At 45.9% G+C, this 11,949-nt stretch overlaps 1 protein-coding gene across 3 annotated transcripts in view; it reads left to right on the top strand.

Annotated features, from left to right (window-relative positions):
- Positions 1 to 6,242: 6,242 nt before the first annotated feature.
- Positions 6,243 to 11,949, top strand: part of ITGB3 (integrin subunit beta 3) — a 64,922-nt gene continuing 59,215 nt past the window's right edge. For all 3 annotated transcript variants that reach the window (XM_072781333.1, XM_072781332.1, XM_072781335.1), the window contains exon 1: positions 6,243 to 6,726. In XM_072781333.1, the coding sequence (XP_072637434.1) occupies positions 6,252 to 6,726 (475 nt within the window). In that variant the 5' untranslated portion in view covers positions 6,243 to 6,251. The remainder of the gene's footprint in view (positions 6,727 to 11,949) is intronic.

Genomic DNA, 11,949 nt, shown 5'->3' with positions numbered 1-11,949 from the left:
TTCGGCCAGCATTGCTCAGGGGTCTAGTGATAGGCAGCAATAAAGGAGCCATGGGTATCTTGACTTGTAGGCAGAATCTGGGGATTGACTGGGGATTCAACAGAGGTGAGTTGATTCTAAGGTAGAAAAACAAGCTCACATCTACTGGATACTTACTACATGCTAGTGACTGCTAAATGACTTACATTAATTTTTTCCCATCTAACCCTCATTTTACAGATGGAGAAATTGAGGCTTAGGGAAGTTAAGTAAGTTGCCCAAGGTTACCAACAAATAATGAAGCCAGGATTCTAATCCTGACTGCTCTACTATTGAGAGTTTGATCCTTACATGACTCTCTCTCTCAAGAAGGTGAGCAAGGAGAGCATTGAGAGGACTAAGAAATGTGTCTGGAGCCCAGCCACGAGCTTGCACCCACTGGAGCAGAGCCCCAGTGAGGCTGACTGGGGATTTAGAAAGATACCAAAGCAGGAATCTGGGGCCCAAAGCTAAGCAGCAGCTCTGTTACTGGATTAAGGCATTACCCTGGCTTCAGGGGTAGATGGGGAAAGGGCCTGGACTGGTCTGAGATGGAGCGTAAGCAGCTATATGATGCCTTCTGTTGGCATAGAGCTTGAATCCAGTATTGGTTAAGGTGGCACCTGGTGTGCTGAGCTGGGATGGAAAGTCCTTGAGCTCTCACTTTTTTTTTTTTTTTTTTTCTCAGCAGAGACAGTTCTGGCTCATGTGAGGATGCACTCCAAGACAGAAATTGATCTTCTTGGGCCAGCTGGCCTTGAGCCCTGGGAGGCAGGCCTGGTGTTCTTTGCCACTGCATCCTGAGAGGCACCTGGAACATAGTATGCACTTGACTTGTGCTAGTGAATGAATATAAAATACCAAGGCTGAGCTCTTCTCTCCCCAACTTACCTTGATAAAAGCTAGGAGTACTTTCTCAGATAGCTCCCCCAGAGCCTAGAAATTGTAAGCTATACCAGTTTTAGACACTGTGGACTCTGAAAAGCCCATTTTTCCTCAAGTCAAAGGAACAGCTCTGCCAGATGTGTAGGAGGAGAAGATTCTGAGCCAATATGCTACTCCACACTTAGTCTCCTTAACTAGAAGAATGGATTTGCATCAAGGGATCTACAGTCTCTCCATAAATAGTAACAATAACAACAATATATTTTTCCTCTGTGCTTTTCAGATTCCAAAGGTCTTTCATATCCATGGTCTCATAGAACCTCATAACCAGGCATATTTTGGGAGAGGGTAGAGTGGGATTGGCAGTGAAGCAAAGGGCAGGGAACAGATAGTTATTTTTTGCAGATACGGGAAATGAGTACAGAGAGAATTTGGAGTTTTTCAAAATCAAGTAATTAGTAACATATAGGACAAAGGCCTGAATCCAAAGACCTTCTGATCCTTAGCACAAAGGAGAATTAAGCATGACTCTTACAGCATGAGGTACAGGAAATGGCCACAAACCTGGTTCCTCCAATTTATAGTGGTGACAATGAGGAACAGAATAGGAGTAGGGCCTCCCCAGGGGAGCAGATAATGGAAGAGCGCATGGGGAAATGATCCCAATTTAGGTGTCAGCCTGGCCATGGTCAGACAAGAGGCCAGATAGCATGATTTTTGCCTCTTCAATGGGTCTTGGAGAAAATCTACATGTTATGCATTGAATAGCCCTCCCCTCTATCCTGGGGAGCATGGCACTTGGGAAAATTACAGAATAGACACTCAGTGTTCATGTTTGCTTGGTTACTATTTTATAAAACTTATTTAAGAAATTCATTAGTAGTTAAAATTAGTTGCTAAGCAAGTAAAAGAAAAAACAGAAGAGATTCTTTTATTTACTGAGGGCCTATGGGGGATGCAAAGATAACAGAGTACAGTCCCTGCTTTCAAGGATCTCATTGTTCAGTAGTGGTGGAAAAGATGAGGATAAAGAAACTCATAATTCAGAAGTTCTGCTTCTTACTAAGACAGAGTGGTATGGGATTTCCTCTCCCACATTAAACCATAAATGTAGACAAAATATTTGAGGAGCTGCTTTTAGGACCTGAACATAGTAGGCAACAGAACCAAAATCATTGAGGGAAGGGAAATACATGAGGTGAGCCTTATGTCTGCCCTGATTTCTGCTTGGGGGGACTTTCTGGATTGCACTGCAAAGAAGTGGAGTCTAAGAAATACATGGTGATCTCAGCAAGCCCAAGAGCATGGCTTGAAGTTGAAGGCTGCTGAGGGAGCTGTAATTTGTGGGGAAGGCTGTTAAAGCAGAAAGAGCTGCCCAGAGAGGTGCCCCTAGAAGTCTGCATGGGGGTTCCCTGGGTCTTTGGATGAGGGATGAGTTGCACAGGCACATGGTAAGAGTCCATAAGCCTTAGTGGAGAGCAGCTGGGAGCCAAGCAGAACACTACAAGTTGCACATGCTTAGAGATGTTAGAGTTTGAGTTCAACTGGAATGCAGAACCTCACTGAACAACTTGGGTACTTAGATGATCCAGGAAGTCCACATACCCTAGGAGTAAGGACCATGTTCTAGAGGTGCCTGGGTAGCTCAGTTGGTTAAGCATCTGACTTCTGCTCAGATCATGATCTCAGGGCCCTGGGATCAAGCCCTGTGAGGGGCTCTGTGCTCAGTGGGGAGTCTGCTTGACCCTCTCCCTTTGCCCCTCCTCCTATTCATTCTCTCTCAAATAAATAAATAAAATCTTTTTTTTTTTTTTGAAAGATGGGAGACACAGAGAAAGAAGCAGAGATGTAGGCAGAGGGAGAAGCAGACTCCCTATGGGGAGCCTGATGTGGGACTTGATCCCAGGACTCCAGGATCATGACCTGAGCCAAAGGCAAGACGGTCAACCACTGAGCCACCAAGGTGTCCCAATAAATAAAGTCTTCAAAAACTAGTACCTCAGTGGTCTGTGAGATAATATCTAAATACTTATAATAATAACTTATATAATACTTAAAATATATATAAATGTGTATATACTATATATACTTACGTATACACTGTATATTCTTATATGTACTATATATACTTATATAATACTTATAGTAACTTGTATAATTATAGGTATTTAGATAATATCTAAAATATGTGTGATTGGAGTTTCAGAAGGTAAAGTGAGAGAGAATGGGCAGAAAAATATTTGAAGAAATAATGGCTTAAAAATCTCTATATTTTGTGAAAAATAGGCCCCTTATATATTCAAGACACTCATCAAACCTAGGCGGGATAAATACCAAGAGAACAACACCTCTTTACCTTACAGTCAAGCTGGTAAAAAAAACAAAAAAACAAAGATAAAGGGAAAACTTAAAAGCAGGTAGAGACAAATCTGAGACAGTTTGAGCAACTGAAAATGGTTGCTTTATAATTGATGGAATAAAATAAATATCCATGAATACTGCTATAAATAGATAATTGAAGTTTTAAAATGAGAGAGAAAGGGCAGCTTTTCTTTATTGTGGAACACCAACTAGTAGTGGCAGAAGAAAGAAAGGAAGGTAGAAATCACTATTGATCAAACACCATGTAACTGACTGCAGTTAAGAACCATTAATAGATGCTAAAATTAGTGAAAGTCTGAAGAAAAACAGGATATTTATATAGAAGTGAAGTGTCTTTCATAAAATATTTATTAATTACAAAGAGAAAAATAGTAACTTTATAGTGAAGAAGTCTAATTGACACCACCTTTCCATGTGACCAAGGTCCTGGGATGGAGTTCCATATTGGGCTCCCTGCAGGGAGTCTCCCTCTCCTCTTGCTCCTGCCCCCTGCTCATGTCCTCTCTCTCTCTTTCAAATAAATAAATAAAACCTTAAAAAAATAGAATCGTTCAATATGATCATGAGAAAACCTCAGGCAAACCCAAACTGGGGGACATACAAAATAACTGGCCTAATAATTGACACAAAAGTGTCAAGGTGAGGAGAAAAATAGACTGAAAAGTGTCACAGATTGAAGATGACTAATGAGGGATCCCTGGGTGGCGCAGCGGTTTGGCGCCTGCCTTTGGCCCAGGGCGCGATCCTGGAGACCCGGGATCGAATCCCACGTCGGGCTCCCGGTGCATGGAGCCTGCTTCTCCCTCTGCCTATGTCTCTGCCTCTCTCTCTCTCTCTCTGTGTGACTATCATAAATAATAAATAAAAATTAAAAAAAATAAGAAGATGACTAATGAGACATGATGACAACACAATATGGCATCCTCGGAGGAACCACTCAATTCTATGCCAGAAACCAGTTTTACCCTATATGCTAACTAGAATTTAAATAAAAAATTGAAATAATAAAACCAAACAAAAAGCCAACTAGAATTTAAATAAAAACTTGAAATAAAAAAAAAGTAAAAGAAAATCACTTGCCAAAAAAAAAAAAAAAGGCAGTACAAGATCCTTGATTGGCTCCTGGACTGGTAAGAGGACACTAATGGTAAGATTGGCAAAAATCCAAATATTGTATCTAGATTAGTTAATAATATTGTATCAATATTAGTTTCCTGTGTCTGATAATTATGATTTGGTAATATAAGATGTTAACATTAGGGGAAACTGGGTGAAGGATAAAAGAGAAGTCTTTAAAAGAATATTCTGCAACTTCTCTGTAAGTATAAACGATTTTTTTATTTATACATATAAAGCAAACATACAGGGCAGCCCCCGTGGCGCAGCGGTTTAGTTCCGCCTTCAGCCTAACGTGTGATCCTGGAGACCTGGGATCGGGTCCCACGTCCGGCTCCCTGCATGGAGCCTGCTTCTCCCTCTGCCTGTGTCTCTGCCTCTCTCTCTCTCTCTCTCTGTGACTATCATAAAAAAAAATAAATAAATAACATACAAGTAAACAACAAAACCAGAGGGAAAAGACAAGGGAACAAGGGAACAAGAGTGTAAACAATGGCTGACTTCTCATCAGAAACAGTGGAGGCCAGAAAGTTGGAATGACATCTTTCAAGTCCAAGAAGAGCCACCTCCCACCTCCCAGAAATCTATATCTAAGGAATATTACAAACAAGGGGGAAACGAAAGTTGCGCATATTTGTCGACAGGGGACCTTAGCTGCAAGGTTTAATAATGGAAGCTCTTTAAGGTGAAAGGGCTGGGGACGTGGACAGCAGGTTTATTGAGTCAGTACTGGTGTCAGCAGAGCGAGGCTGAGGAAACACCTAGGTGACCAGGAGCTGGGTTATTAATTGTGAGAATTAAGCAAATACATAAACATCTAGGCAGAGATGTGACCATGCGTGTGATCTGGATTTTGTGCCAGGGCAACGACAATACTGTTGACATGGCTTCTGATCCACCCTTCCCCAGCCAGGGGAGGTATGTGGAGCTGGAGTCTCAAAACTGGGGTCAGGAAGCCAATCTACCCTTTGTGCGTTGGCTCCTCCTCTGTCCCCTTGCAACTTGCTAGCAACACTTCTGCTACTGGGTGCTGCTCTTTTGGTGTATCTAGTGTTAGGTGGGTTTGAGGAAGAAGTGCCCACCTCTGCAGAGGGTGGGGCTGGAGGAATGGGCTGCCAGACAAGATTACACGGAGGAGATTCCATCTGGGGTGTTTTGAAAGATATGTGTAATTTTCCAGGTGGAAAATTCAGGAAAATCAGTCAGACAGAAAACATGGAGTGTTTGGGAATGTGAAGCATCTCCCTGGGCAAGGGTGGGAGATGAGGCTGCAAAACCGAGTGAGGGCCAGTTTTCAGGCATCCTGGGTGTCTCAAGAGAAGGCTCAGGGAAGCCCAAGGGCAGCTTTAAAGCTGTTTAAAGCCCAGGAGCTGGAGAGACTTCCATGCGCCTTGATGCATCAGGTCTTGTTTTTAGGGTCATTTGCGCCACCCATCGCTTCAAGGGTACCAGCCCCAACCACTGGCGGTCTCCCGCTCACATCGCTGGTTTTTGCCTCTTTGAGCCGCCTGAGGTTTCTGGTCTGGAGAAGACCCAGAGACCCAGAGGAAGGACGGGACGATCGGCGGACTGGGAAGGAGACCTCTGAGGAAGACAGGACAAAGCTGTAAAGCCAGTGACTTCGCGTTTGGAGGCAGTAGGTTGAAACTACTATCAACTACTAGGTGCGAGCATTTGCAGACAGAGGCCCTTTATGGACATCACCGCTTACACAAGCTTCAGAGGTCTCAAGAGGCTTTCCGGAAAACCAAACTATCCCAAGGGGGAAAAAAATCAGGAATAATAAAGGACTGAACCAGTGCTTGGCACCAGAGTAAGCATTCACACGGTTTGTCAAACAAACAAATCAAATGTGCATGAATCAGACTCAAGGTCCAGAGGGAAAGTGCCGAGAAGTGCAGGTGAAAGAGAAAGCCGTGCGGGTGTCTCGGGGAAGCGGGACTGGCTCAGGAGCGGGGCCGCAGGCTCCCCGCTTTCCTAAGCGCACCCCGGGGGACCCCGGGGGCAGGATGCGGGCGGATCCCGGCGGATCCCGGCGGATCCCGGCGGGCGGAGGCGAGGCGGGGAAGGGGCTGCGCTGGCCCACCGCCCCGTGCCCGGCGCAGGGTCGGGGAAGCGGCGGGGCAGGAAGCGCGAGTCGGGGCCCGCCCCGTGACGTCCCGCCCGCCGCGTCCCCTCCCCCTCCCGCTGCGGGAAAAGTGGCCGCGGGCGCCGCCGCTCGCTGTGGCGGGTCGGGCGCGGCGGCGGCGGCGGGCGAGATGCGGGCGCGGCCGCTCTGGGCCGCGGTGCTGCTGCTGGGGGCGCTGGCGGGCACCGGCGTCGGAGGTGAGTGGGGCTCCCGCGCGGCGGGGACGCGGCTCCCCGCAGCTCCCGCGCCGCGCATCCTGCGGCCGAGGTGGCGGCCCGGGAGCCTGGCGTCGGGGGCTGCCCCGAGAGCGCGGGGCCAGGCCGGCGTCGCCGGGGCCCGCAGCCGGGGAGCTCCCCGCCCCGCGGTGCCGGCTGGAGGGCCGCCTCGGGCGGGTGCTCCCGGACCCCGGAGCCCTTGGCCGAGCCAGGCGCCTGCCCGGGCGTGGGGGCGCCGGTCCCGGGCTCGCGCCTCGCAGGTGGTCTGGGGCTTGCGGAGGCGGGCGGGCGCCGTGGGCACCGTGGGCACCGCCAGCCGCGGCTTCCCGGGCTGTCCCCGCGCGCGGCCGGGGGATGTGGCCGCAGCTGCTCGCGTGCGACCGTGGGCGCGCGCGGGGTGCCAGCTCCTCGACGTTACCAGCCCTTTGCATTGTACTTTCTCCCAAGTTTTTCTTTTCTTAGTCTTTTTCCTTGGTGGCTCCCCTGGGGAGCGGTTCGCAGGAGGGTGAGGGCTCTGACTCCGGCAGTGTCCCCCGGTGGCAGCGGTGCCCTTACATCTGAAAAACCTCCCGTGTGTGCGAGGAGCCACACGAAGGGTCCCAGGAACTGGCTTGGATCCCTGGCTTTGTCTCTCCTGCTGCTGCACACACTATGCCGAGGCAGTTGGCATTCAGCCTCCTTGGTGCCGGGGAGGGGCAGAGGAGATTACAGCCCCGGGATGCTGCCCCTGGTCCTTCCGGAGCCCCGGTGACCTTCCCAGAGAGAGCTCTGGCTCCCGTTCCTCGGGGGCGTTCCTCTGCAGAGGGTGCACAACTCTACCTATATACACTTTTAATGAAAAAGAGTAGTACTCATTGTAAGGCAATTTAAATCCTGCAGAAGGTATTAAAAAATTAAGATTTGCTGATAAATCCATATCAAAGGTAGCTATTAAGAAATACTTTGACGACTGCCTTCAAGATCTTGTGTGTATGTGTGTAAGAAATTATACAGGACAAGGCAACAATATCTTTTAAAAATCGCTTTATTCAGTATGACTGACATACAAAAAACTGTGTGTATTTAATGTATATGATTTGATGAATTTGGAGATACATATATACCCATGAAGCCATCACCACAATCTATGAATGATGTCTTGGTGGAGGAGTTACAGATAATATATGGGGGGCTAAGTTGTTTTTGCTGAAGCTTCCCATGTGATAGATGCTCAATCAGGTCAGCGATGTCTTCATCCTATAGTCAGCAGCTTGATGACACAGTACTGAAATACAAAGCTCCAGCATTGTGCCCTAAGGAGGTGTTAGAGACTCAGTTCAGATGCTATCTGATGTGGATGGGGCAGTGGAGCGGTCTCCTCCAAATGCCTGCTTCTGTGAACTCAAAACAATTGTTGCTTTCTTTTCACATCTACAGCTTTCTGAATGATTTGAGTCTAATCATTGTATTTTCTTATAGACTTAGAAGAAAGTAAAGTAACATAAGATAGAGCCTTGCATTATGGATTTCAATATTAGTGAGGATGAAGAATGTACTTGTTATTTTGGTGTATCTCTCCCCCACCTCTCACTTGTAGTATTTTTGCTGCTCTGGATACAGAGTTGTGATGATCCATATAGGGTTCCACTGCATTAAAAAAAAAAAAAAAAAAGGATTCCACTGCATTGACATACCTTAGTTTGCAGTATCCTTTGGGAGATCTGTTCACAGATTCATCATTATGATTGGGATGATTCCAGCTGTCGTGATGGGTTATACTGAGCTAGCCCTGGATGAGAAGCAGGTTGGAATAGTATTTAAGAGCATGGGCTTTAGAGTTAGACCTCCAGAGTAAGAAAGCCCCCATAAGAGCGGTTTTGATTATATTTGGATCCTACTCAGGGTTGGGGGCTGGGTTGCAGATGTTGTCAGATTCCTGGGGGAGCAGGTGGTAGGATGAGAGTAGAAGAGGGTTGTTGGTACACAGAGTGTTGAAAGGACACAGAAAGAGCTGGGTGGTGGCACAGAGAGGCTGTCCCAGAATAGGAGAGTCTGGTATGGGTGGAAGAGAGGTTGTTTGAGAGTAGAGTTTTGGAATTTGTATACAAAGATGATCTTTTGGCTTCACCCAAGAGGTATTGGGTTTTGTGGCTTTCACATATATAAGCCTGTATTCTAACTTGATACCTAAGGGGTAACAAGTTTTATTTGCTGTCACCATCTAAACTGATTAGTTCTGAGCTGAAGTGCTAATTTCTTCTGAGTTTATATCCTGGAAACTCTGAATGAAGCCCTCTGCCTGGAGAGACATGGCAGGAAGGCTTGTTGGCTGGGGAAGGGGACAGTTATGGTTTAAGCCAGCCAGATGTGGGTTTAATTCTTGATTTTGTCTCTAATTGGTTGTGTGACCTTAGGCAAGTTACTTAATCTCTTGAAACCTCAGTTTCCTCATCTGTAAAGTATTCAATGATTGTGCTACTTAAATGAGATAAAGGCACAAAAAAGCATTCGATAAATGGCATTTATTTTTGCCATTATTCTTGGTATCTACATATAGTGGAGATGAGCTATTACTGCTTAGTGCATGAATGCAACTCAGGCTCCCAGAATGAGACTGATGGGGTCCCTTTTCCCACACCTATATGGCATTCCCCCATTGGTGTTTTGGTATATCTCAGCCACTCTGACCCAACAAGAACCCACAGAAGAGACCAAGGATGAAGAGGCTCATACATTTGCTTTATCCACTAGAAAATCTGAAGTTCTGTCTGAGGAAAGAGGAAAGTAAAAGACGTTCACAAGATTTCAGGTTCTATGAGGAGAAGAACATGTCTATTTTGTTCGGTGTGCTAGGCCCAGTGCCTTGCTACACTGACAGCCAATGGGAACGCTTTGAGAGGGCATCTAGAGGTGATGTGCCTCATTGTAAGAAACTCAATATTTGAATATCTGCATTCATTCACAGAGGATCCTCAAGGGTTTCATCTGAGCATTCTGGGGGAATTTTAGAATATAGCTGAGACCATGAATTCTTTGGGTATTTGGATCTCTGTGCTATGGTGCCTTAGACCTCTGTTTTCAGGGGACCCTCTATGGATTGTCTGCTTTTTTCTTCCTTTCCTGGGAGAAGACATACAGGGGAGAAGCATTCTCCTTTAACCTGCCTCTAAACTGTGCGTGGTAGAGGTCTCCTGGGGACAGCAGTATCAGATGGGGCCAGGAGGCAATAGTGAGGAGGGGGAGAATGCATATGACTCTGGAGTTTCCTAATAGAAACTCCCCACCCCACTCAGGATCTCTGGTTATCATCCCCTTCCAGCCCTACCAATCCTTCTTGCCTCTGTTGGCAGAAATAGCCAGGAAGCATGCCCACAGGAACCACAACTCATGAATCAGCAGACAGATAATTAACTGGGGGAGTGACAGAGCAGCTTCAGGGATAAACCACTTGGCCTGCCCCAGCTCCCTCTGCTGCCCACAGAGCTGGCCTGCTGCTTCACCCCATTGCCTTCCCTCCTTCCCTGAGCCCTGACCCTTCTGGAATGGAACGATCATTGTGCCTGAAGGAACTCAGGTCCTGAGTGGCAATGCAGATAGGAGCGGGAAAGTGACACTGCCTGTCTCCCTGTGTAGACTGAAGACATTTATTTAAATGTGAAACTAACAACAACAAAAAAATCTGCCTTTTTTCCCCATGTGCACAGTATCTCCAGGAACACTCTTTAAAATTAGGTTTATTGAGGCGTAATTAGCATGGAATGAAATCCATCCTTATTAGGTGTACAGTTTTTTGAATTTTGACACATTTAGTCAAGTAGCCATCACCACAATCAAGATACAGAATATTTCCATCATCTCAAAAGTTTCCCTTAAGCTCCTCTGCTGTCAGTATCCTATCCCCACCTTGAGTTCCCGGCAGCCTCTGATCTGTTTCCTGTCCCTACAATTCTACCTTTTGTGGAATGTCATATAAAAGAAGTCATAGGACATGTAGTCTTTTAAGTCTGGCTTCTTTCACATAGCATGACACATTTGAGATTCACCCCTGTTGTGTATGTATCTGGTAGCTAAGGCTACTCCATCTTCCTCAGGTGCTGAGACAGTTACCCTGAAAGCAGGTGGACTATGTCAGTTAAACCCAGATGCAACTTTCAATTTCTAAATTTTCTAATTGGATGAATGCATTTGGGCCATGTTATAAGCCATTAGACTTCCCAAATGCTAAGTAGTGATATCTTCAGGATATTGGGGAGGATTTTGCAGCAACCAGCACTTTTATTATTGGTCTGGAAAGCAGTGCATATTTTGTGGCCAAATACGGTATGTCACAATCCTTAGAGCCAGAAGCTGTTAAGTAAACCTGGGGCTATTCTATCTTTAAAAAAATTTGGTAGCATCTCTGAAAATACAAGTCTTCCTTCTGGTTTTCAGTCATGTTGCCACAAAAAGACTAGTCTCACTCTTGCCAGCATTTCTTAGTTCAGTTGGCAAAGACGTTCCAACATTCAAGGAGAGAATGAGGTGAACTTTTTTAAGACAGTCAAAAGCTGGAGAATAAAATGGCTAGTTCCCCCCCTTTTTTTCTGGTTACCCTTTAATTTTATTCTCCCATAATGTCCATTTTTTAAAATCAGATGGTGTGTTCAATTTAGATTTTCCTCCTTGTATATATATAATAATCGTCATGTGTGTCTGTATTCCTTTACCTAAACTTGTTATTGTTTTTGTTTTGTTTTTAACTTACAAAACCTACTTCCTTTCATGCAGAGAAAAAAACAGACCTCAGGTGTGAAAAGAGCTATGGGTCGGGAACTGAGAAATCTATTTTTGATTCCCACCTGTGCAGGCTTTTTCATCAGCTTGCTGGGTAACTTTGCACAAGCCATCTTCCCATTGGGCCTCAGGCACTAGGTGTCTCAGGGGCTGCAAAGTGGAAGGAGATGGAGGGGGAGTCTTTTTGGTTTGCACCTGCACATCCGTACCTTCAGGTGGAGAAGTTTTTCCTTTAACTAATTCATAACATGGAACTCCATGTAAAGATTTCTTTGGGGGTGGAGGGTGAGGAAAGGGAGGTCTTCAGCTAAAAACAGGCTCAAAAAACTTCTCAACCGAAGAATGCTCCAGAAATTTAGCAAAAGGCACATCCAGTAGCCACTTTAAAAGTCCCTGTAGCCAACCTTAATCTCTTTGCTAAATAGGATTCTTGGATAGAGAAACCTGGGCCAA

The sequence above is a fragment of the Canis lupus genome, chromosome 16 (genome assembly GCF_048164855.1).
Source record: "Canis lupus baileyi chromosome 16, mCanLup2.hap1, whole genome shotgun sequence".
NCBI lineage: Eukaryota > Metazoa > Chordata > Mammalia > Carnivora > Canidae > Canis > Canis lupus.
Note: the sequence above shows the minus strand (reverse complement) of the source record. Positions and strands in the feature narration are given on the sequence as shown.